Source organism: Acanthochromis polyacanthus, chromosome 2 (assembly GCF_021347895.1).
Source record: "Acanthochromis polyacanthus isolate Apoly-LR-REF ecotype Palm Island chromosome 2, KAUST_Apoly_ChrSc, whole genome shotgun sequence".
Lineage (NCBI taxonomy): Eukaryota > Metazoa > Chordata > Actinopteri > Pomacentridae > Acanthochromis > Acanthochromis polyacanthus.
Window position 1 is genome coordinate 18,610,478 of NC_067114.1, and position 24,023 is coordinate 18,634,500.

Genomic DNA, 24,023 nt, shown 5'->3' on the forward strand with positions numbered 1-24,023 from the left:
AATACCCTCATTCTCCACACAACCATTACTACCGTCACTGGTGTTTTTGGAGTGTGTCAGATATGAAATAATTTAAAGAATAGACTGATAATGAGATACATGTCAGGGTTTATGATGGTTAGTATCATATGTTTTTAGCAGCCAAGTTAAAATTTATTATTTGTAATATGGTTAGCTGACAAACTTTCGTCCACTTTATCCACTCTGGTCTACCTTTTTTCAGTCCTCCCCTCTTGACCTGACCCTTTTCTGTTTATCTACACTCTTACTTTTATGCCTGACCTCTACTTCTCACTTCCAGTCCTCCTCCTGAGTCTTTGTGGCTTCCCTCCCTTTGCCACTTTTCCTCGTGCCTCTTCCTGGTTCCATCCCTCCCCTGTCCTCCATGTATAACCCCCCCGTATTCGTCTCTCTTTTTCTCCCCCTTCCCCTCCCACCTTGCGCCTGACTTCCTTTGACGTTTGAAGGAGAGTGGGGATCCACTCAGCTGACAAAGGGAGAGGCAATGACGTCACAGCAGACATGATACACCAGCATCTGCTCTGGTCTAAAAATACACACCACAGGGCACACACAGTCAGTCTGCAGCTGCACTCAGCATTTGTTTCCACCTCCACGCTCTACTGAGATGGCCCAGCTTTTACACAACTGGGGCTTGTGGGCACGCTGGGTTGCATGCTGCTGGAATACAACTAGGCAGCCTTGATGTGTTTAGATATTACCGTTTGAGAATCTAGGTGGATGAGGGTGAATGTTTGCTGATATCATAACAGACTGGATCGCTTAAAGGCCTCTTTGCAGATGTAATCAGTGGAAAATACAAATAAATGTTGTAGCATCCCCATGCCTTGATGTTAAGATGGTAAAAACTAAACTTAAACTTCACTTACTGTAATTATTTATTGACTTAACCCAAAAGTAAACTACCAGGGTGGTCCTTTTTTTTTAGCTGTGCAATATTTTTGTGATTAGAAAATTTCAATATGGTTAGTTTTATTTTCTGAGCAGCATTACTTGGAGCAGTACACTAATATTTGCATCTTAATAATTTGATGATTAAAATGACAAAACCCCCCACAACATTTCAGTAATGTTGTTGTGACATAAAATAATTATTTTATCAACAACCAGCCATGAATTCTAGTAGGGATAGTTCTGCTGACTTCTAGAAGACTATACATTCCTTTGACCTGTGCATTTTTTTTTTAGATTACCTGAAAAAATCAGACACACACTCTCTACCTCAGTCGCTGTCCAAGTCCCACTGAGCAAGGCAGTGTACCTCTGGCTGCTCTGGTCCTCCACAGTGGAGGATTGTGTGAGTGCTTCATAGTTCCCTGGTGCTGAGTGGGTGTTTGTGTGCAAGCCTCTCTGACCCAGTGTTTTCTCCCCCAGGCCATCACTGTAAATAAGAGTGTGTTCTTAGTGAAGTTGCTGGGCTGAATAATTAAAGGGGTTTTTATCTGCACTGCTTTTGTGCTACATATATGCCTCTTGACCAAACCTCTCTTGTTTTCTTCTGCTCTGCTGTCTTGCAAATATGTGCTGACGTGTCTCATTATACACTGGTTTTGTATTTCAACTGCAAAATATTAAAAAAGGATGTCGAAATCACCATTTTAGTTCCTACTAAGACTATGAATTATAAATCCACTTGTGATATAATATTTCTGTACACCTCTGAGAAATGTGGTCGGTTTTCAAACTAATGTATGTCTTTCTTCTTTCTGTCTCGTCTGTGTGCTCGCATGTGTGCGTGTGGTTTGTCTGTCTGTTGCTGGTGTTGGCACGTAACTAGGGAAGTGGAGCAGGCAGGTCTGTCAGACTTGGAGATCATCTCCCAGCCGGTGGAGGATGAGAACCAGTGCTTGGCTCCTCCAGTCCAGCTGGTGAGTTTTGGCTACAGAGATCTGCCCCTCGCAGCTCTGGACCTCTCGCTGGCTGGGTCGCAGTTGCTCTCCAACGCCGATGAAGATGAAAACAGGGAAGGGTGAGTGCGACTGATTTTGTATGCGGATTTTGTAGAGTGAATTTTGTGTAATTTATCATATTTTTGCTTGTTTTTTTTTACCATGGATTTCCTCTGTGACAGTGTGAGTGGCACATTTTGGATCGTGTGCTGGTTAAAATTATTTTTTGGTGAATTCAGAGTGTTTCTCTGAACAGTTTGGCAACAGGCAGGTGTGAAGGACAGCACAGTGGGGATATTTTTATAGCTTTTGTTGTTGTTTGAAGTGGCACAAATACGCACTGTCAGTCAGTGTTGAACCAACAGATTCTTTCACCTTATGATTTCAGCTTTGTAAAGATCTCAGAATGCCTGACTTTCAAAACAACTAAACATATTGTTTTACTGAAGCCCCACATCAGACATGACTTTCTTCCTTACTGCTAGTTGATAATAATCTCCTCCATGCCTTTAACTTCATATCTACACTCACCTCTGAAAGTATTTGGACTCTTTCTCTTTTTGCACACTTTATTCACTTATTTCAAATAAATAAAATCTGCATTTTTAGCTATCAAGCTCTACCCAGTAACCCATAATGATAAATGAGTGATGTGGTTTTAGAAATTTCAGCAAATTTAGTAAACACCAGCTGTTACAACTTTGAATCTCCCCCATCCAAACTCAAGTTTGGATAAGAAGTGTCTGTGAATTGCTATGTTTAGATCAGCTCACAGATATGCTTGGTGAAATTTAAATCTGACTTTTGGCTCTGCCATTCAAGGACAGTCAGAGACGTGTCCTGAAGCCTCTCCAACATTGTCTTGGCTGTATGCTTTGATCCTCCGTCGTGCTGATAGGTGCATCATCAGCCCAGCCTCAGGTTGCTGTGTGCTGCACCATTCTTCAAGGATCTTTCTTTGTTTCACTGCATTCGTTTTCCCTTCAATTCTGACTAATTTCCCTGTTTCTGTTGCTTACAAGCACCCATTGCATGATGTTGCCCCTTCACTGTAGGGACGTATCAGCAGGTGACGAGCAGTGCCGTGTGCTCACCTGACATGGTGCTTTGAGAGTCCTGACCAAATATCTACACTTTTGACTCATTAGATAAGAGATGGCTTTTTCTTGTGCTTTTGCTGTCTCTTGGTTTTTACAATTACTGATGCCAGTGTCTCGCGGGAACACTCAAAGCTTTAGAAATCATTGTGTACCACTGCCCCTTCTCTACTTCAGCACAGCTTTATTGTGGGTATCTACAGAGAGTTTATGCTTATCTTAACAGACACAATCGAAGCAATCTCCAAACCATTCTGTTTGCCAGCTCACATTCTAGACACATGAACACTTTCTTAAGTAAAAGATTTCATTTAGTTTTTAAAAAAAAAAAAGATTTGCAAATATTTTCAGAACACTTCTTCACTTTGTCATTATTAGTTGCTGTAGACAAAACCCTTGGAAGATTGATTTGATTCACTCCTTTTGTGTGGCAGGTATAAACAAAAGTGAACAACATATGGTTAAGAGTAAATGCCTACCTGAATTATATGAAAAATGATACAGAGACATGAAATCACGGAAATAAATTAGTATTCTGAGCTCAGCATCCTTGCTCTTAGGTGATTACACTGACCAAAGCATCAGACTAAAGAGCAAATGACAGCAGTGGTAAGTCAGTGATTCTTACCTGTCGTATCTAAACATACAGCTCTACTATGGAGGTGCCCATCTCTTAAATTCTCCTGACCGTGATAGGATTGAGGACCTGACTGATGCAAAGCAAACTTCATTGATCTTTCCACTGTCAACAGTGACAGGTTTCAGGGGAAACTTAGAGAGACAGCAGTGCACAGTCTGCACTGGTCTTTGCAGAAAATTCAAAGACAGTAGACAGAAAGGGTCAAGAAGTACATGAGCATCATAGACTGAACACGTCAACTTTAAGGAGACTGAACATAATGGGAATATATCTGAACCTTTCAGCTCACTGAATGGAAATGCAATCTGAATTGTCTTCCTCTTTGCTGGAGGTTTGATTGTAATGAAATGGACAGGATGAGAGAGTTTTTTGGATTCTTTTGGAGAAGAGCGAATATCTATATTGAAAACATTTTTAAGAAAGTTCAGATTGAATCCAGAAGATGTTTGCGACTACCAGTGTCCAATAAGGAGCTGTTACCGTGGAGTTATGAGCAAAAGGGAAGCGTGTGAGATAATCTGAGCGTGTCATCTCACTCGAAAGCAGGAAGAATTCAAGTGCAAAAATATAATGAATTTTTCCACTTTCAGATAAGGTGAAAAACAAAACCAAGGTAGATAAGGTTTGTGCCTGGTGCTGGAAATGTAGATTGTTTCCATCTAGGTCAGAACTCAGGACATCTTCCACATTAATGGAGTAACAAGGACACATTTGTTTACTTGTTATGCTTTTCATGGAGGAAGAACTATTAAGCCTGTGAAAGAGTTTGATTAACCCTGATGATGTCATCTTTTTACCATGTGGCTTGTGTTAGAAATTTGGTTTGAAAGACATGAACATTGACCAAGCAGGAAAGGTAAAGAAGTGTAATGTGGGAAAATTAGTTTGGAGTTTGATCTGTGGTAAGGGCCAAAAATCACCGTATCTCAGGATCTGTTGCTTTGATTTTGATGATTCACTTAAAAAAAACTTTATTTACTAGTGACGTATCCCTTTAATTAATTCATATAAAGATTATTTTCAATATATGATATTGTTTGCAGTTTATGGCTGCAGTTGTATGTAAATGTTTTACAAACTACTTTTTTGTTGTAAATATTTAGGAACTTCCTACCATTTTTTTTGTTAACGATGTTTCCATAAAAACTTTTTGTCTGAGCATGGTTCGGTACGGTAAGATATTAGCACATTTGGCAGATTCCCATCCATATGCACAGGTTATACAGTTTTGCTGATATGTATGTGTACTGTGTATATATATGTGCACGTATCTGCAGTGCATATGTAGAGGGGTGTCAACATGGTCTTGACATGAACAATATCTCTGATGGTAAGAAGATTGTGACGGCTATTGTGAAGCAATAGCAGCTTACAACATACATTTTCACAGTTCATATCAAACAGGAGCCACTGTTCCCACAGGGACGCACTCATATTTACACACATGCACACGGCCCATCAGGCCTGCATAAATGCCACATTGTGTGCAAGATTATCATCCATCATGTGTTAAGTCTCCCTCCCCAAGTCCTTGACTCGCTGTCCCCGCTGCTCAGTATTACGTCCATTTATCATTAACTGACAACCTCGGGGTTGTCCAGCGTCCATAAGTTAACTGAGATCAATTCATCATTTCAGACTAAATATCTGCCCTCCTCCCCTTGCCTGCTGACAATAGGAGCCTTTATTGTAAGTGACATTTTACAGTGCATGAGCCAGAAGCCGATACTATCACACACTTAATTTCTTGTAAGCCTTTTGTGCTCTCTAACTATACATGCCATCACATTTAATTACTTTTTTGGGTCTCATGCAGTTGATCAAAGGCAGGTTGTTAAAGGTTGTAATGCAACATGCTCCTAATTATTTCACAATGTTTCATCTTTGAAGTCATTTATTTAAACCCACAAATTATCACAGGCTTTCTTTACTGATTCCTCACTGAAGTTTTTTTTTTTTGCAAAAAAAATGATTATTATTATTTTTACATCACCAGACAATATTGTTTAGTGCTCACCTTTTTGTCATTATTTTCCCTGGAACTGAGGTTGCTGTTTGAATGCACCTTGCACATGCAACCTGAGGCTTTATTAATTATGAAGCCAAAATGCTAAAAATGTATTATGCAAACAATAAAACATAGAAAGACAAAATAGTGTACCAATGACAAAGTTTCAGCAAAGTCATTTCAGTCGGATGCACGGTATAGATAGAAACTGCCGATCACAGTCCTTGTTTTTTTCCGCTTTAACATGATTGTGCGAAATGCTGGTGTGACATATGGATATGAGGTCACATCACAGCTGTCCTTTTGATTAGTCACAACTTTAACAGTTTTTTTTTTTTTTTTTTGCACTGTGCAAAACCTGCTCACTGTCCAGTCTTTGAATTCTGTCCAGCAACTGTGACTCAAACCTGGATCATAGTGGGGGCTCTCAGTGGGATGCACATAAACACCATAAGCTGTAGTACAGGATCCAACGCACACATGCCAAATCCATACAAGCTACCTTTTCCAAGTACTCCGTTTGACACCAAATCAGGTCTCACTCCATTGGTTCCCTTCAGTTAGCCAGTCACGGCCAGAAACAGATGGATTTCACAGACGCACCGTCAACAGCAGGTAGCGCCGACACTCACACTGTGCTAATATTACAACCAGTACAACCCTTGTGTGTCCTATTCCATATCAGGGCCAGTGGTAGCAGTGTATTTCCATCCCTATGCATAATGGATAGATGTGTCAATGTTTGCTGTGAATGTGCTTTCATGCCATGTGCTCACTATCTGGGGTTGTTGGGAACCACTTTGGTGTACACAGTGATGAATTATAAATGCAGTATTTCCTACTGTACCCCATGCTGTGACATACCTGTAAGGAGTTTCTTAAGAGTAATCCAGTAACTTAGCCCACAGTCCTGCTGTTGCTAAATAATCTCAAAATGAGACCTCCAATCTGTGTGAATGAGCTCTGGTCAGAGGGCAAGACACTTTCTCCTTCCAGCCCAGAAGCTAAGAAACTGTAAAAACTCCTGCTGTAAGAAGCTGTAACAACAGATTTAGCATACACTGTGGTGAAGGTTATTTTACCAGTGAGCTCAATTTACTCAAAGTGCGCTCAGTGTGATGGGGTCACTATTTCATATTCAAGTCATTAGTGCAAAATGTCTGCCTGTAAAAATGCTGCCAGTGGGAGTTGTAAAAGTCATCATTCTTTCTTTTAGCTTTAATGAAATTCCATTTAAATCCACCAGGCATGAGCTTCAGTAATGTGTATGTTACATCTTTACTATACCTTAAATGCTATACTAATCCACCACATTAATCACCATTAGCTGTGCTTGCGTCTGGTCTTATATTTGGAAGTTTCATTAGGATGCTCCCATACCTCTCCGTGTGTGATAAGAGAATCTCTGCTGTTCATAGTTATCACATCACAGCAGGTGTTTTTGCCAACCTGTGAGATTTTTACACAGAGTTTACAACACTGTGATGGAGTGATAATCACCGCTAGAAGACAAAAATGGAGCATAAATGGAGGCCTCTTCTGACATTAAGGCTACACCATTAGAACCGGTGGGATGTTGCATCTCATGAATGTGTCACTCAGCCTGCTGCCCTCCAGGACCCAATTCTATTTTTTTCTGTGGATTTCAGCACTGCTGGGCTTTCGGTGATTACGCCTGTGCCTCCGTCTCCTCATTACCGTATCGATCTACCTCTCAAACAGACAGCAGCCATTAGCCTCCTTAAATGACATTCGCAAACACCACGCCCGTGCACCATCATCATGTTTTACGACGGTCTCCTGCGGCAGTGGGCGGCTTTCTTAAATCAGCGTTTCCGCATCACCCACCTGCGAGTTGACTTTGTTGGGTCATAACAGTGTGTAAGCACCATCAAGCCCATATCTTATGTGCGCTTTCTGAATGCAAATGGGGAAAACCCGGAGCGCATCTAGCAGAGTGACCGATTGCTTTAACTCACCTTTAGGGAAATGGGGCAGAGGAAATGAGCCTTTTTTTTATGGCCGTACGGGATGATGAAGTGTAGTTGAGAGGAGGAGAGACAGCGGCAGTGGGACGGCAATCCACAGCCATCAAAATGAAAATGTATGTGGGAGAGAAATCTGTTGGCTGCTCTGCTGACTCCACCTGGGAAAGTGGATTGCCCCACTACTGGCACCACACCCCCGCACACCCTTCTACTTCCAGCCTGCATTAGCTGGCTCATTGGCTTTCTGAGATAGTGAACGAGCGTCGTAGAGAAAGCTGTGCATGGGAAATGTTTAGACCACGCTCCGCAGTGATGTTTGGCAAAACGAGAGCGTGCGATCCCGAAAGTGAGAATGTCACAACCACACTAGAGGCGTTTCATCAGCGTGGTGACGGTTCATTGGGTGAGGGGTGGAAGTTATTTTCGCTGTCAGCAAAACTTTTCTCATCTACTCATTCCTAAAAGAAAGTAGGTGTTCAGGAGAAAATATGCAAACTAAACAGATGTGATTTCTCTTTAAGAGACAGTTTAATACACCGACTTGGAGTGTATTTTAAACTTATTGAACTAATCAGTTTTGTCCCTGAAAATGAAACTCGAAGAAATGGGGGGAAAAAAATCACATATTTACATTTTGGGAGTAAGAGACAAATCATCAGCTGATTTTTTATTTTCCCCCGCCCTCACATATTTACAGATTAGTTCCTAAATGAACAGAGCAGTGTGTTATTATGGTCCACCTGTACTGTAAAGTCGCAGCGTGTTTCATAGCAGGAAGCAAGCAGAGGGGATTAATCAAGAGAAAGGCTCCTGTGTCAAGCTGCCACCCTGTGATGAAGCACCTACTGTCAGGCATGTTCGCATATCATAGCTTGGAGCCCTGTGAAGGTGGAGCTGACCTTACTGCTATCTCTCGTATAGTGTGCTGCCCTCACTTCGCAAAACGGCAAAGTAGTCACTCACACACAACCCGTCATTCTGTTGGTCTTCCTTTCCACACACATACAGTATATTTTTGCATGCATGAACAGAAACACAGCACATAGAGGATTTATACACTGAGAAAAAGAGAAGGGGGGGAAACAAGGCCAGGCCTGAAAAGCTTTCTCACTGCACTGCGTAGTGGTTGTTATCTAATCCTCTGTAATCATGGTTCACTTCATATTCCAGTTTATACTGGGCTGTCACACCTCATTAGGAACAATAGTGCTCCTTCATTGATGCTTCTGCACATTTAGATAGGCTCCTCTTTCTCTCTCTTTCACCACCTTTCTACGTATTTCTGTATCTGACCTGATTTTTTCTTGTATATTCTTGCTTCTCCTTCACTTTCTTACTCGCTTATCTTCACCCTCACTGTCTCATCTTTTTCCATCTTTTTCTGCCCTCAGTTTCACACAAAGTACGCCTTCCCATAGCGAATACCAATCTGCAGTGTAACAAAGCTAAATGCCAAAAAAAGGCAACCCGTGGCTTCTTACCACTGCAAATCAGGCTTCGCACGCTTGATAGCACATCGCACTGACCAAAGCTACCAGAGGCACCTTCTTCTTTGAGCCTGCAGGAGCCTCCAGGTTCATGGTTCTGTGGCGAAGGGTGAAGAAAGGTGGACAGGTTGGAGAGTTCCAGCACCCGTTTACTGTATTGTTGCCTAACAGAATGTTCCTATCAGGAGAGAAGTGGGCGACATTGTGGGAGGTGGTTGTTCTAGCTAGCATCAGGGGGCAGTTGCAGTGTTAGCAGTTTTGGCGCCATGGTAAGTGGAGTGTAGTTATTATTAGAGTTGGGCCCATCCATCTTCCTGTCTGGGAAAAATGCTGGGAGGACCAAGGTGGCGTGGGCTTGTGTTCAGCACTTTCATGGCCGCCCACTCTCCCCCTAGTCATCAAGCTGCTTTTGTTTGTTTGCTCACTTCTTCTTTTTTTTTAGGTTGAAGGGTTCTTTTGGTGCATTTCAGCTATTTGTGTAGGCTGCTGCTGGTGTGTGACTTTGTCGGAACAAAAAAAACACACCGGGTGTAACAAAGAACGTCAGGGAGGAGGAGCTGGAGGGCAGGGCCTCATCTGTGGACTGCACTAATGGTTTAAACTGGCAGGGAGATAGTCACCGATGATAACGGGATGAATCATGAAAAATACTCTAAGACTTCAAACATGGGTTTCCATGCTTCTGAAGATATCAAGCTTTGAATTGATCAGAATAAAATATGCATTTTGTTGTAACCCTGTAAGCAACCAAACAGAAATCTTGTAGGTTGACAAACTTTTTTGTGGGCCAGCTGCTCTACACTGATGATTTTAACCTTATTTAAAGGACAAATAGAATATGAACCTTCATCTTAAATACCATTTAGCATCCACTGTGGTGCCTTAAAGGAATGCCATCTTGGAGAAAAGCTGCAACAATACCTACTTAGAACCTGAAGATCTATTTCTGCCAACCTCTGAGGTCTGACGTACACACGAAGAGGTATAAATAAAGGTCATGGTGATGATAAGGGATAAGGAGATTTAGCTCAGTTTATTATTGTCTGAAAACAGAGGACCTGGACCAAAAAAAAAAAAGAGCACTGTAAAAATATATTAAGATTCAAGTTGCCAGACTGGCCCAGCAGACCACCCCAACCCACAAACTGCAATTACAAATGCACACCTGAGCAGTGGAATGTTGTCACCTCCCATCCCGGTGATGGGCGTGTGGTTGCCAGACGCTGAGACAGAAGCATATGTTGCTGATACGGCTGGTCCAAATGTGCAAGGAGTCCAGGGTTAGGTACCAACACCAGATGGTTCATCTAAATCTGTAGCGGGCAAGCAGGGGGAAAAGAGGAAAAAACAAGCGCTCCTACCCTTTGCCACCCACCAGCTCCAGGCTAAGGGTCCAAATGTTCTATTTTGGAAATAACTGCTGGCCCATTTGCAAGTTTTAGGAAGTGGTTGACGAAGGAAAATAAACACGGCCCAATTTATACAATCACAACCAACTCTGGGATGATTTTGTGGTTGATCTGGTTGTGAGACTTGAGGTTTCATAACATCAGCTAAACTGTGACTGTTTTGCATATTAGGGGCATAAAAAGCGTGCCATATTATTTCCAATTTAAAAATATCCTTAGAGCATTTTATGATTGCATGAAAGGGACAGCAAATGAAAGTTCATGATCCTGAATTTAAAGATATCCAATCACCTTCACTTTGAGTTGCTTTACTTTCAGAACAAACAGAAGTTGGAGAAGCATTTAATGCGACAACTACATTTGGATTCCACTGCATTTTTACTTAACATGCTTCAACTTTGTTAGAGGAGGGGAAAAAAGGTTAAACGTTGGAGTCTTGCTTTTTGGAATAATGCATTCTCTGAAGGCTTTTGCCTGGTCGAGCCAATTTGGCCTGATTTAATTAGAGAGCACGGGAAGTTGTCTGAGACAGCGACCAGGGAGTGACTGGCCTCCCTGTTATCTCCCAGGCTTCTTAATTCCTCTGCCACAGGGATGGCTGCAAGCCCATGTAGTGTAGGAGCTAAATGTTCAGCGTTTGCCAAATAGCTGTTTTCTGTCAGTCTTGAGGACAAATGAAAATGATAAACCTTTGTGTCAGAGATGCCTCAAGATACACATTTTATTTTAAAATTGTGCCTTTATTTAAAACAATATGTGCTCAGATGATGAACTGCATCATCCCACTACACTGCTCTTATTCCTGTAAATGTACCAATAATTTACCAGCTAATTAGGCCTGACACTTCAACTACTGAATATTGACACGATTTGATTGAGTTAAGCTTTGCAATCAATAACTGCCCTGTACATTTGTCATTAAGGGTAACAGTTCTGCCACAAAGAGTTTTGATATCTAAATCTATAAATCCACACACAGCATTGCAATTTAACGAGGAAAGAACACACGAGTGGCACACATTTACCATTTTTTTAAAAAACATCTGACATCCATGAGCTGCAAAATTGCAGTGCTGATAATATAATAATTGTCCCAAATAAATAAACGGACAGCTTTTGTGTAACCCCTATACTCACATCCATACTTTGCCATCAGAGAGAAGGAGCAGACTGGTTAAAATTCACAGGTACAGCATGTGTTAGATAGTTTCTGACAAAAAAATAAAATTAAAAAACAATAATAAAAAGACAAGGGTCAAAATAGGAGCAAAAACCTACTTGTGGAGACCAGCTTGAAGGCCTTGGTGCAGCTATAATTAGGTATTACAAGATAATTTCTCTGTCGAAGAACAATAATAATTCTAACCTCTTTCTTACATACGAAAATAATTACAGACACTAGTGTGTCTGTGAGTGTGTGTGATTATAAAAGATGAGTTTCTAGTGATACAAAAGTAATAATGCGATCCAGAAAGTTTCATGGTGGACTGTCAGGGTTGTCGGTGTGTGGGGTTTAAATCATCTAAGAAAAATCACTCTTAACATCTTCTGTTGCTGATGGTTTCTTTGAATAAATCTTAAGCTCAGCAGGATGCACTGAGGATTTAATACGCCTTGATTGTATTGCATATCTGGTTGCTCTTTTCTAACACACTCAAATCACAGAGGGCATGTGTTAACCATCGAGTCCATCAAGAAAATCTTAGACACTGCGAAATTTTCAGTTTCCGTTAAAGATTGTTCCATTAATTTCAGCTGCTACATAACACCTGAAGCCCATGTTCAATTACATCTGTTCCCCTAAAAATATCTGTCTTGTTTAGAAAGCTGCATGTAAAGCATCATCAGTATAAATATTGTTAGCCCTTGTTTGCTGCATCTTAAATAAGTGTCGAAATGATTACTGAAATCTGAAATCCATAACTATCTGCAGTCTATACCGATCACGGCTCGTTCTGATTGGCTGCACACGTATCAGTGCACACATGCTCACACAGACAACAGAATACACCCAGTGCAGGCACACACATACACACTGACCTTCCTGTCCCCTTGTAACATACAAATGAGTCTTTCCCCAGCGCTCCCACAGGACCGCGAGGGAAAGCTGAACACCAGTTGCCCTTGTTCGTTGTGTTGTGCACACAAGGAGCTGCTCACAGTGAACTTAAGCCTCTAGCTGCAGGTTCACTATAATCTGAAATCTTTCTTGTAGGGTAACGTCAAATGTGATGCCTTCCAGCATCATGGTTTGAAGCTATTTTAGTCCCTGCTTTTTTGGGCACTCATTTCTTTAACCTTCGCTGTGATGCTGAGGGAAGTACGGCACAAAGTGAGTGTTAGGTACACAGAATATATCTACATGTAATTACAACTAGCTGCTGCTGCATACATATATGATGACACTGTAAACATGGCTGGAGGCACAAAATTAAAAGTAAAAAAGTTGTCTAGTGTAAAAAAAAAAAAAAGGCATCTCAAATATGCATCTTCAGATATTTTAGTATGAAATAAATCAGTAAAGAATTGTTGTTTGTAACTTCAAAAAGCCGACAGTCCTGCACAGATTATGAGGCAGTTGGCCTGTTTTGTCAACAAGCTGCTTTTGTGTTTTTGTAGTTGCTTTACACCTCTTAGTAGTCCCACTGTGTCCCTTTGTAACCTCTTTGTGTACTTTCTGTAGCCATTTTGTAGATTTTCTGGCCCTTTGTTGGTGGGTTCTTGTGTCATTTTGTGGTTGTTTGATTGTTCATGCTGACGTTTTGATGCCACCCTTACGCCCAAGTGTCAGTACCAGTAGTTTTCATGAATGAGACTATCGATGTTGAAAATCTGCCTTGGCTGCTGGCCAGTTTAACATTTGGAGTAAATAAGACTTGTAAACTGTCCTTTACAATGGCGTTCTGTCTGACTTTGCATTAACTTTGGGTCTAGAATGACAATGAACACTTAAGTTTTACATTTTTCTTCATTGACATTTGAAATATTGTGATCATCTTTAGCCTAATAGCTGTTGTTGCTAGCATGGGTTTTAGTGAGGTAAAGATGTTATTAAGTAGCTGTATATATAAACAAACATTTTGAAAAAATAATTTGCCTTCTTGACACTATCGCTGATGCATACATAGCAAATAGCTAAAAAAAATTCCTCATATTTCTTTTTCAGCCATTGCCAGAATCGAAGTTTAAAAAGACAACAACAGCTGTTCTGTCTTTCTGCAGAGGTCAGGAAGTTGTCTCTGAGATCTGTATATTGACTCCAGGTCAGGCATTTTCAGTGAGCTGCTGCAGGACTTTCGGGGCCTCCCTCTTCCTCCCTGATGTGTTGTGATCAATGGTGCACAGGCAGTGGTAATGGGGAACCTTTCAAATGTAAAATTAATTACCTGCAATCTGACAGCATCAAGAAAACTCAGCATGTATTTTATGCTTAGTTGGTACTCCCCCTATGCCACGCTTGCTTACTATCAAACTTTGTGCATGTGTGTGTGTCTTTGTGTGCGTGTGTGTGCAGTGGTTATTAAAATAAGGATCCTGCTGGAGACACATTTGTTTCTAGGAGACGATGGGATGCTGCTTTGCCATATTTGTCAGGTGAAACCGAATTTGCCATCAGGGGACACTGATTTTGCTTGAAAGGACGCTCATAATCTTTCCTTCAGTGAGCGAAGGGAGTTCTCTTTTGCTCTGTTAAAACCAAATTCCATGACGAACAAAGTGCTTCCTGTTGTTTAATTGTTTATTCAGGGATTTTACACAGTCCTTGTAGCACCATCTATAGCAGGTTATGGTTTAATGCAAATATAACTGAACAAAAACGAGCTGTCAATGATAATATTTTGTAATTTCCTGTTCCGTAACTCAGTAAGTCTCTCTCCAATCACTTCAAATAATTTTTTTATCCCTCTGCATGCAATACATTTGACATTTGGCCAGCGGTTATCATGCTTTTATGGTTCTGCTGCTATTTTTCGAGTCACTTTCCCACCTGTGGTTGTCAAAAAAAAATTCACAATGCACCTTTATATGAGTCAGTGCTAAGAAAGATTTTGTTTTGATGCTGACTGGCAGCAAGAACAAATACTATTACAATCCTCTGCCCATATGCTTAGTCCACAGTGGATGAAAACTACCAACTTTTGTGAACCTCTGCTGTCTGTGTTTAGTGAAGAATATTTTAATTTAGTGCTGCTAAGTAAAATCGTCATTCTCACATGCTAAAGAAAGATACTGAACGTGGTAAATATTATGTAAACAAGTATGAAGTAAATGAAAGTAAACCATAAAATTCTGCAATTAATGATCACAATGCAGAGTTTCTTCTCTCGTTTGCTCCCTCTGTGTCAGTACGGGTGTGAATTTGTTTCATCCACCGGGGTCACAGCAAAAGGTGTTGAGATGATCTCATTTAACTCCCATATTCACAGTTGCACTTCTCATTCCTGGGACAGTTGTCGTCACCAGTTTCAAAGCAGCTCAGGTGATTAGCCAATAATAGAACTCAAGTCAAAGAAGTGAGTAAAAATAAAAATCAAAACAGGTGTTGCTCCAATTCATTACACCAACTGACACTGACGCATCGTCAGCAATCAGTTTGTTGAATGTTAGAATATGAATATGTTATATTGTGGCAATCTAGCAGATCAGTCCATCAGGTCACTGTGAATCCTCAAAGAAATTCAGCTGCAGCAGTACGTGTACAGAAAGCACTCACAACATTACTACTTTGCAGATATGTCCATGTATAAAGACAGAGGTTTTTTTTTATTCATGTGATCCTTTTTTGTAAAATGCAAATTAATTTGAATATGATATTGTCTAAATAGAAACCAGAACAGAATTTTGAAGCATTCAGTGTGCAGCAGCGATCCAACCCCTACAAAATGATACGATATTAACATTTTTTCTCTAAAATAGGTTATTACCAACAAGTAATTAACATTAAAGGGTACTTATCTAGTATTCTGCCCTAGGGAGTAGGCATGATGGTTTTCTTCACTGTGAATTTAAAGCCTCACAACTCAAAAAGAGTCATTTTAGCAGGACTTTCTTTGTAAAAGAATTTAAACATGCATTAAATTGCCCACATTTGTCCATTCTTGAGCTCAGTAAAAGTCCAGACCTTAATGTATGTGCTTTTTTTTAAAACTGACATATATTTCCTAATAATAAACCAACATGGCATTATAAAACAGGAAAATAAAAAAGCCTAAAAACCAGTGAGAGATAAAAATGAAGGTCTTATTCTCTAATGCTGTGTATTGGACAAATGGTGAATAAATGTTTAAGCAATATCTCCCTCCGCTGCAGTGGAGTACTTTATCTGATGAGACCATCAGGTGCTGTGAGTCTGACAGTCCCAGTGTTTGGTGGCTCACTCGACACGCTCGTATTGATCACTTTAGCTGATTTAATCTCCCACCTCTGTTTCCCCCGTCTAGCTCCACTCAGTCTCGCCGGCAATGGGAAACACTGACAGCTATATCAGCCCGCTAAACACACACACACCGGCTTCAGAAAGGATGAATAGAAGAGACAGGGGAAAAAAAGCAGGAGAGATAAAAGCAGAAAGCAAATGCAGAAAACCCTCCATGTTCATGTCCAAAAAGTTCACTAAAATAACAATGACACAGCGACTGTTGTTTGATAAATCAGTATCAGGCTGTAAAAATCTGTGGAGCCAAAGCCAGTCTGAAAACAACCAGTTTGAGAGGTGACCTTGTCCGCTGAGTGTGTTTGTCTACTAGTGACTTGGGCCAGGTGGTTCTGTCAGACTGTCAGGGCCGACTGGGTCAGAGAAACAACATTTGCTGCTGTTCTGTTGCTTTAATAAGACTCATTAATATACTGCATGTGTCACCAGCAGCATCAGACTGCGTCCCCTCTGGGCCGGGCTAGTTTTGGCCGGACATGAAGTAAAGGACACATGCACACGTTCCCTGAATTCATCCTATTTGTCATACATATCAAAGCTGAGTCTTCTACTGCCTGTGAACTCACGTCCCATGTTCATCTGAGCGTGTGGCTGATGCATCGGCTCATGCGGTGCAGTTACCCTGTAGAAAAAAGAAGGTGCATTATCGATGCGGGGCAGATTATAACTCAAGTTTATTGCCCTGTTGGCTCATTTTAATAACCTCAGATGATAGATTTGATCTTGGATAGGATAACGCTATGAGCAAGTGAGGCGCTGGGTACTAGATATTGTGTTTATAGGGCCAGTTTTTGGGTAGATTGAACTAGTTTGTATCTTATGAGTGCCTGTATGAACACATGCTGTATTGTGAGTTTAGCTCTTTTTTATTTTTTAAATTGTATTTATTGGATCAAGCTCCATGAAAACACAGATCCACAGCAAGTTTTTCTTTTACTTTACTTGCCAAGGCTAAGATAAGAGGCCTGATATCGCTCTCATGTCTGTATGCTAAATATGAAGCTGAAGCAAATGCTCTGTTACCTGAACAAAAACACAGGGTATCAAGTGGTAAACCGCTAGAGTTTTGGAAAGAATCTGTCCATCAGTAGCTCTTAAGCTCAGCAACAAACATGTACGTGCTTGAGTCGGTAATATCCTGCATTTCTGGTGGCAAGGCTCCAAGGGGTCACTGCTAGAAAAATGCCCTCTAAAATCAGTATATCTGCACCATTTTGCTCCTGGATGTGTGGAGAAGGCAGTTTTTAGACCCTTATGTAGCTCATGTGTGTCCAATATCCAGGCTATGGTCCTATTCTGGAGCGACGGAGGGGAAAAGAAAATCACTACAAAAGTGGACGCTCCCTTTAACTATTTCTTCCACTGGTGTTCATTGTGATTGGCTTCACTGTGGATCCATTAAAGCCTGAGGAGAATGTACCCTTTATAAAGTTTGTGAAGATTGTATTTCACTTTTACCACTTCTTTTTACTACTCCCACTCAAAGACTTTTATTGTTCTGGTAATTTTTTCCCCCTATTTTTTTTTTTTTTGCTTCCTCTCCGCAGTTGAATGAAGCATAAAATCATTTGATATAAGATGCACTTTGATGGACTATCTAATCAAATGGTGGAGGTTTGCTAAACCATAACCTCTGGAAATTGAGTTTGTTTGAACCAGTGAAATGTTTGGATGACTCAAAGGCATGGAATTGCCAAAGCACATTTTCTTTAGTCTAAAAAAATATTCCAGAGCTACCCTACAGTCTTACTTGCAATACCTGACTCAACAAAACCATTTCTGATGTACTATTTATATTTGATTTTGAGTTTTTTTTCTATTTTTAAAAAGTGTTCTCACAGTAGTGAACAATCATAATGGATGAATTTGACTCTGTGAGCTTTGCACTGCTGGGAGAAACAACAACTCTTTAAAGGTTAGAGAGGGTTACTAATGGAGGGTGACTGGTACAAAGACCAGAGTCTTTTAAAGAATATCGGCGAAGAATGTGAACGACTCTCCTCATATTTAAACATGCAAAAGAGAAATTTTACACTGATTTACGTGCTCACTTAAGTAAAACCAAATTTAAAGTAAAGCCAAAAATAACGTGTTTAAAAATGCTTCATATTATTGTATTTGCTGTGTCAGATCATGCAATACATTAATGCCAAAATAACCTTCAGTGTTAAAATGTTCAAAATATTTGATCCCTTTATTGTGTTCTACTAAACCTGCACTGCAGTTCCAGATATTTGAGCTATCTGAGATAGTCCAGAGACACTTACCTTCAAGGTATTCAACACCAGATGCACAAAAACAACAACAACAACAACAACAAAGCAAATACATAAAGTAGACCACTATTTTGCTTCAGGTGCCCAGGTGTTCTGGCACGTCGGCTGGTACACATAATGGCACGATACCTGGCATCCTCACAGTCTTGCTGAGACTCTGGTGGAGCAGATTCTACACCATCTGGAGCTCGCACACTTGTGCCACCCCACCCAAAGCCAAGAAGATGATTGCTATCAGCATGATTACATCTTTATTAGATTAGCCGTGCATTGTTTACAGACTTGCGGCTCTACCCATGCCAGGCTTGAGCGAATACTGCTCTCCGAGAAACCAGCGGGAGGGTGGAGCGATCAGCTCGACAGCTGCTGAAAGCATTTCCCTTATTGCTACATAAATGCGTTACTGTGGGAGGAAATCATAAAAAGCGGGCCTCAGAAAAATGCTTTCATTTGGTGTTTCTGACGTTTCTTCATCAGTGATACCAATTTTCCAGTAGAAATGTGAACTTTCGACATTTCTACTTGATCACATAACTAAAGAGGCTCACATATGAAGTCACAAAGACACGTGTGGCCTCTTCCACTGAATGAGCAGGAGAAAATGTGCCACACATGAGGTGGTGACACGTAAACAGTCTGAACCCTCCTGGGACAGTAAAAACTTCAGGTTCAGGAGTAATTTGCTGTACTGGGAATTAAACATAAATGTACAGTGAACTATATGCTTTCCTCGAACTACAGGGAGACAAAATAGACTTTTATTCTGGTTAAATTAGATTCATTCCAGTGCTCTTGGCGTTAATGCTGCATTTGTATCCTCCCATTCAAATGCAGCTTTTCTTTAATCATTTCAAGAATACAACACATCCTCATCCAGAATTTTAAAATAAGAAAATGATGACTTTTTGCAGACTTAAGTTTGAAAACCGATATAACTTTGAAAATCTTCCACGATGAGTGCAGTAAATCAGTTTTGAAGCCGCAGTAAAAATGGAGCCATTTTGCCACCATCGCAGCTCATATTAGCGCCACGCCAAGGAATGAAGACATGATCAGAGGAGGGAGACGCTCTGCCAACGTCTGTCTCTTCCCTGCCAGTGCATGGGGAGAAGGGAAAGGTAGCTGGCACAGCCAACTTTCCATTCCAGCTGGAGAGCTGGTGAGAGGCATTGTTTCTCTCTGCTCCTACTGTCAGCTCTTGTAGTAGTTGATCTGTATGACCATCCTACTATTTCAAAATAGCACTGAGCCGTTTTGCCAAACACCTTAATGGCCTAAATGCTGGATTAGCATCAAAAATAAAGCTCAGCCTTATAAATGTTCACCTACTATTTTCTCTTCAGAATGGAGTAGATTATGTGATTTTCAATCAGACAAAGGATTCTGAGTCTCTGAGAAATTGTGAATGATGTTTTATTGAAAGCACGTTTTCTTTAGCTAAACAAGCACCATATAGATTCATGGATGGATGTGAAATCACTACTATTTTGCTTTTCATTCAACAGTAATACTTCTGTCTTAGGCCACCACTTTTACAAAACGCGAAATTCTTCCAGCATCCTCTACAGTGACTCCCTTCATGCCATGTAAAAGGGAGTTCATCAGTATTCTAGTCACACTGCTGATGATCAAGTCACTAGTTCACAGAGCTTCACTGTCCTTTTCTCTGTCAATGCTGTCTCTGACCACACTCTGCTCTGGCTGTGACCTGCCTGGATCCAAACAGACATCACCTTTAGGAAGTGTAAACTAACACCCTCTGTTGGCCAGTTCAGGGAGTTCAAATATCTAGATCAACCCACTGAAATATTGTGCAGCATTTTACTGTTGCAATCAGTGTATTTATGGATAAATCCACTGTCAATAATGACAATTTCAAATGTATACATGTCCTGTGAAGCATAATTATCCATTCAAGAGTCACATTTCAGTAAAGTATCCTGTTGTAATCCGTACAAAGGGAAAGAAAATCATATATATACATTTTTTTACATCATTAAGGAATAAATATGTGTAGTAAAAGCATCATTTTGCAAGTGTTTGCAAACGTCTGACTATACTTCTACCTCTCTTTTGTATGTAAATGAAACAAAAGGAAATTAAATAAATATCATACATGCTGACAGAAATGTATCTCAAATAAAAACACCCACCTCCTTCTTTCTCCTCTCCGTAGGTCCAACTGGCTGAAGCCATGCTGTGGCCGTCGGGTGGCCCTGTGGCAGGTCTGCCTGCTCAGCGCCGGCTTCAACTGCATCCTGGTGGCCTGCGTTATCCTGGTGGTGCTCTTCCTGTCGCTGGAGCTGCTCATAGACACCAAACTCTTACAATGTAAACACTCCACATTTATTTCTCCTATTTCAACCTGTGCTTTTATTAAAGAGGGGTTTGCTGAGCATGCATATTCTCCCCCATTAATACACTGCGTGACGTTCGTAAGACACCTGGGAGGCTCGCAGTGCAGCACGCAGCAGCAGCTCCACTGGAGCGGCGGGGAGTTAAAGTCTTTAGTGTCCTTGAGCATTAAACTGAATCTTTATTAGCTCCACTGGTGCTGCTCCTGCTTTGTGCCCTATGCCTCCCGACAGGATCACACTGAGAGAATTTATTTGCAGGAATAAAATGTGCTTTTTTCTACCTATTCCACTGTCCTTCACCTCTAAATACTTAGATAGTTGTCATTGCTATATGTGATATGTACTTTCTTATCTTATGGTCTGTAGATAAGGCCATTTAAGTGGTTAAAATTAGTTTCTTTTTCACCAACTCCAACATTTGAAAGTTCATTACATGTTGTTACATTAGTGTTAGTATGAAAACATATGATGTAAATATGGTATAATTACAGTACTTTTATTTTAAATACTTCTGTACCTTCACTTTGTCACTGCATGTTTTTACACATATATATGCTTTTGCTGAATTCAAGCATCAAAGCATGTCTTCCACCACTGTCATTATGTGTATAAATGTGTGCAAATGTTGCAGTGTGTATAAAATTATGTGCACTGACTTGTACCGAATACTGTGGCAGTAACATACCGTAGACTGTATAGAAATAATTTATATAAGTGTGACTTTCATTCTATTTCACTACCATACATAAGACAATTTAAAAAAAAAAAGAAAACAAATCCATAATGATAGGACTTACAGAATTTTGTGTTAAATTGCGTTATTGCAATGGTAAACCTGAAACAATGTTCATTTTCAGCAGTCGTGTAGGCATCCCTGCTGGTGGAACTGGATGGTAAATGGCTGTGATGAGGAGTGATGGAGTGAAGTGATAATGAACCGAGTCTCTTGTCAGTGGCAGCAGGCACACATCCCCATCGATTACTGGCCAGCATCCAGCTGAGATGATACCCAAGTCTCGCTACGGGGACTGCGGGACTCTAGTCACTTTAGATCTATTGTAATCTAGTTCTTAGCACACTGTCATTCCCGCAAGACAAAGAGTGGAGTAGGCAATAAGGCGGGGCAGGACAAGAAAGAGAGCGCACAGACATTTTAGTGGTGCAGAATGTAAGTAGAAACAGGCACTGATGGCTAATGGATGGATTCTGAGATGATGGAAACATCTAGTGTGGCAAACGTTTACTTATTTCATTTTTTCTTTAATCTAAAGTCATTCAGTAAGTTTTTTTGCTGGTTATAGTGTGCTTCTTTTCAACTCTGCAAATTGACATTCATGCTCTTTCCTCTCCCAACAGTTTCCAATGCGTTCCAATTTGCCAGCATTATCCACTGGATCAGCCTTATCATCCTGTCACTCTTCTTTTCAGAGGTGAGATGTGTATGTTTTTCAATGTATAAATTTTATTTCTGATTGCATCATTCATGAAAAATCTTTCTTCATGTGGTTCTCGTTCTGTTTTTTTTTTTTTTTTAACCCCTCTCTCTGCTCTCGAGCTCTTAAGATGATGTTATGTGGTCACAGGAACATTGGAAGGGCACAAAGGCACTGACGTGTCACATTTATGTTTCATTTGTAATTGAATTAAACCCGCTAAACTTTCTTGAACTGTAGATAACGTCTTACCTCCAGCATTGCAAACCTGGTACAACCCTGAGGGAGCTAGAGTAGCTGGTTGCTGCCATTTCATTTTCATTATTGTCCTGTCTATTGTCTTGTCAGGATTAAGCCTTAGCTCCATCAATGCTACCTGGAGGCTTGATGGCTAGATAAGTGTCTGTCATTTAAAACATAACCGTAAGTAGTCTTAATAAAAAATTAAGCCATTGTTTGATAAAAAAGTAATGTCTTATCATTACTATGGAATTATGAAAAACAAAATGGAAAGGGGTGAATTTGGCCCACAGGCTTCCATTCCAGTGCAAACCAATTACCCTGACAGCCTCAGCCCCAATGCCCTAAACCAAACATTAATTACCAGTGAGCTAGCAGGAGCAATAATTAAAGCTGAGCTTAATGAGCAGTGGGGATGGGGTTACAGTGATGTGATCCATCCAAACACCTCACCCACCGACGTCGTCAGAGAAGAGTCAGCTGGGAGTGGTGTTAGATAAATGTGACATATCACCAGCGGGTCCCTCTGCACCAACCAGAAAACAGAATTCTTTCACATGGGTGAAGCACCTGTACATCTCATTTGGCACTGTTGTCCAACATGCACTCCAGATGATGGATTAGCAGGACCATTCGTACACGACACCTCATGCTAATTAGAGTGTAAATCAATGACCCTGCTCAACACAGTGTCCTCGAGCCAACAGCATTCACAGAGCACAATGTAGAATCTGATGTGTGATCCAATTACGTCTGTTGTGCTCTTCTTTTGTGGGTCAAAAATCCGTATGAGGTAACAGATTTGCAACATGCATAGAAGATCATACTGTAGAAGTAAATTAACAAAATACTTTATCACTTAACTAATTGCTGTGTGCCTTGTCTGAGATTTTTCTGTTGTGTATTAAAGCCAGCTGAATATGTGCTTCCTTTTCTTTAACTGAACATATTTTCCACTAATAAAATATGGTCAATTGTTTTATTTTTGCCCACGTTCAGTGAGTCTAGCTTCAGATACAACATTCTTGCATAGTTATTATTCCACAGTGTTTAGAAATAAAAGAGATTCAAAGAAGAAAACAGGCGCAGGCCTTGCTTCACATATTGACAAAGGTTGTTGGATGTGATGACAACACAAAAGACTGCGAATATCACAAGAGCTTTTGATATGTATCAGCATGCTCGCTTATTTATCTATTTTAAATTTTTCATTTATCTCTCTGTCTGCCTCAGACTGTCTTCAGGATTGTAGTGCTCGGGATCTGGGACTACATAGAAAACAAAGTGGAGGTTAGTACAGGTTTACTGGCAGATCTTGAAATTTTGAATGTTTTCCAGATATTTGGTCAGATGTTGTTTTTAATGTGTTTTTTTTTTTTTTTTTTACCGTGATACGTCTTTATTTGACTTTGTCCATTCTCTCTGTATAAATTGTTCAACATTTTGGGCAAATAATGAAGTTGCTCAGCTGCCTCTCTTTAGCTTAACACAAGCACTGGAAACAGAAATAACTGACCATGTCCAAAGGTAACACAATATACCTTTTGAGGGTTGGTTATACTGATAACATTAGATATAATCAAGTTAATTTGTAGTCAGAGATATTTGTGGGTAGATTTTCCTAACTGTGGGGACACTCACACAAGTTGTTTCCTTTATTTATGCTAAACTAATGTAAATGTTGTGTGAAGAATTTAGCTCAAAACATTCACTCTCTGGCAACAAATTCACCATTTATTCACAG

At 40.4% G+C, this 24,023-nt stretch overlaps 1 protein-coding gene across 2 annotated transcripts in view; it reads left to right on the forward strand.

The window, feature by feature from the left end:
• The window catches only part of LOC110961299 (transmembrane protein 266-like), a 47,355-nt gene that overhangs the window by 11,425 nt on the left and 11,907 nt on the right, over positions 1-24,023 (forward strand). For both annotated transcript variants that reach the window (XM_022208866.2, XM_022208859.2), the window contains 4 exons: positions 1,799-1,990; positions 20,426-20,580; positions 21,963-22,036; positions 23,513-23,569. In XM_022208866.2, the coding sequence (XP_022064558.1) occupies positions 1,799-1,990; positions 20,426-20,580; positions 21,963-22,036; positions 23,513-23,569 (478 nt within the window). The remainder of the gene's footprint in view (positions 1-1,798; positions 1,991-20,425; positions 20,581-21,962; positions 22,037-23,512; positions 23,570-24,023) is intronic.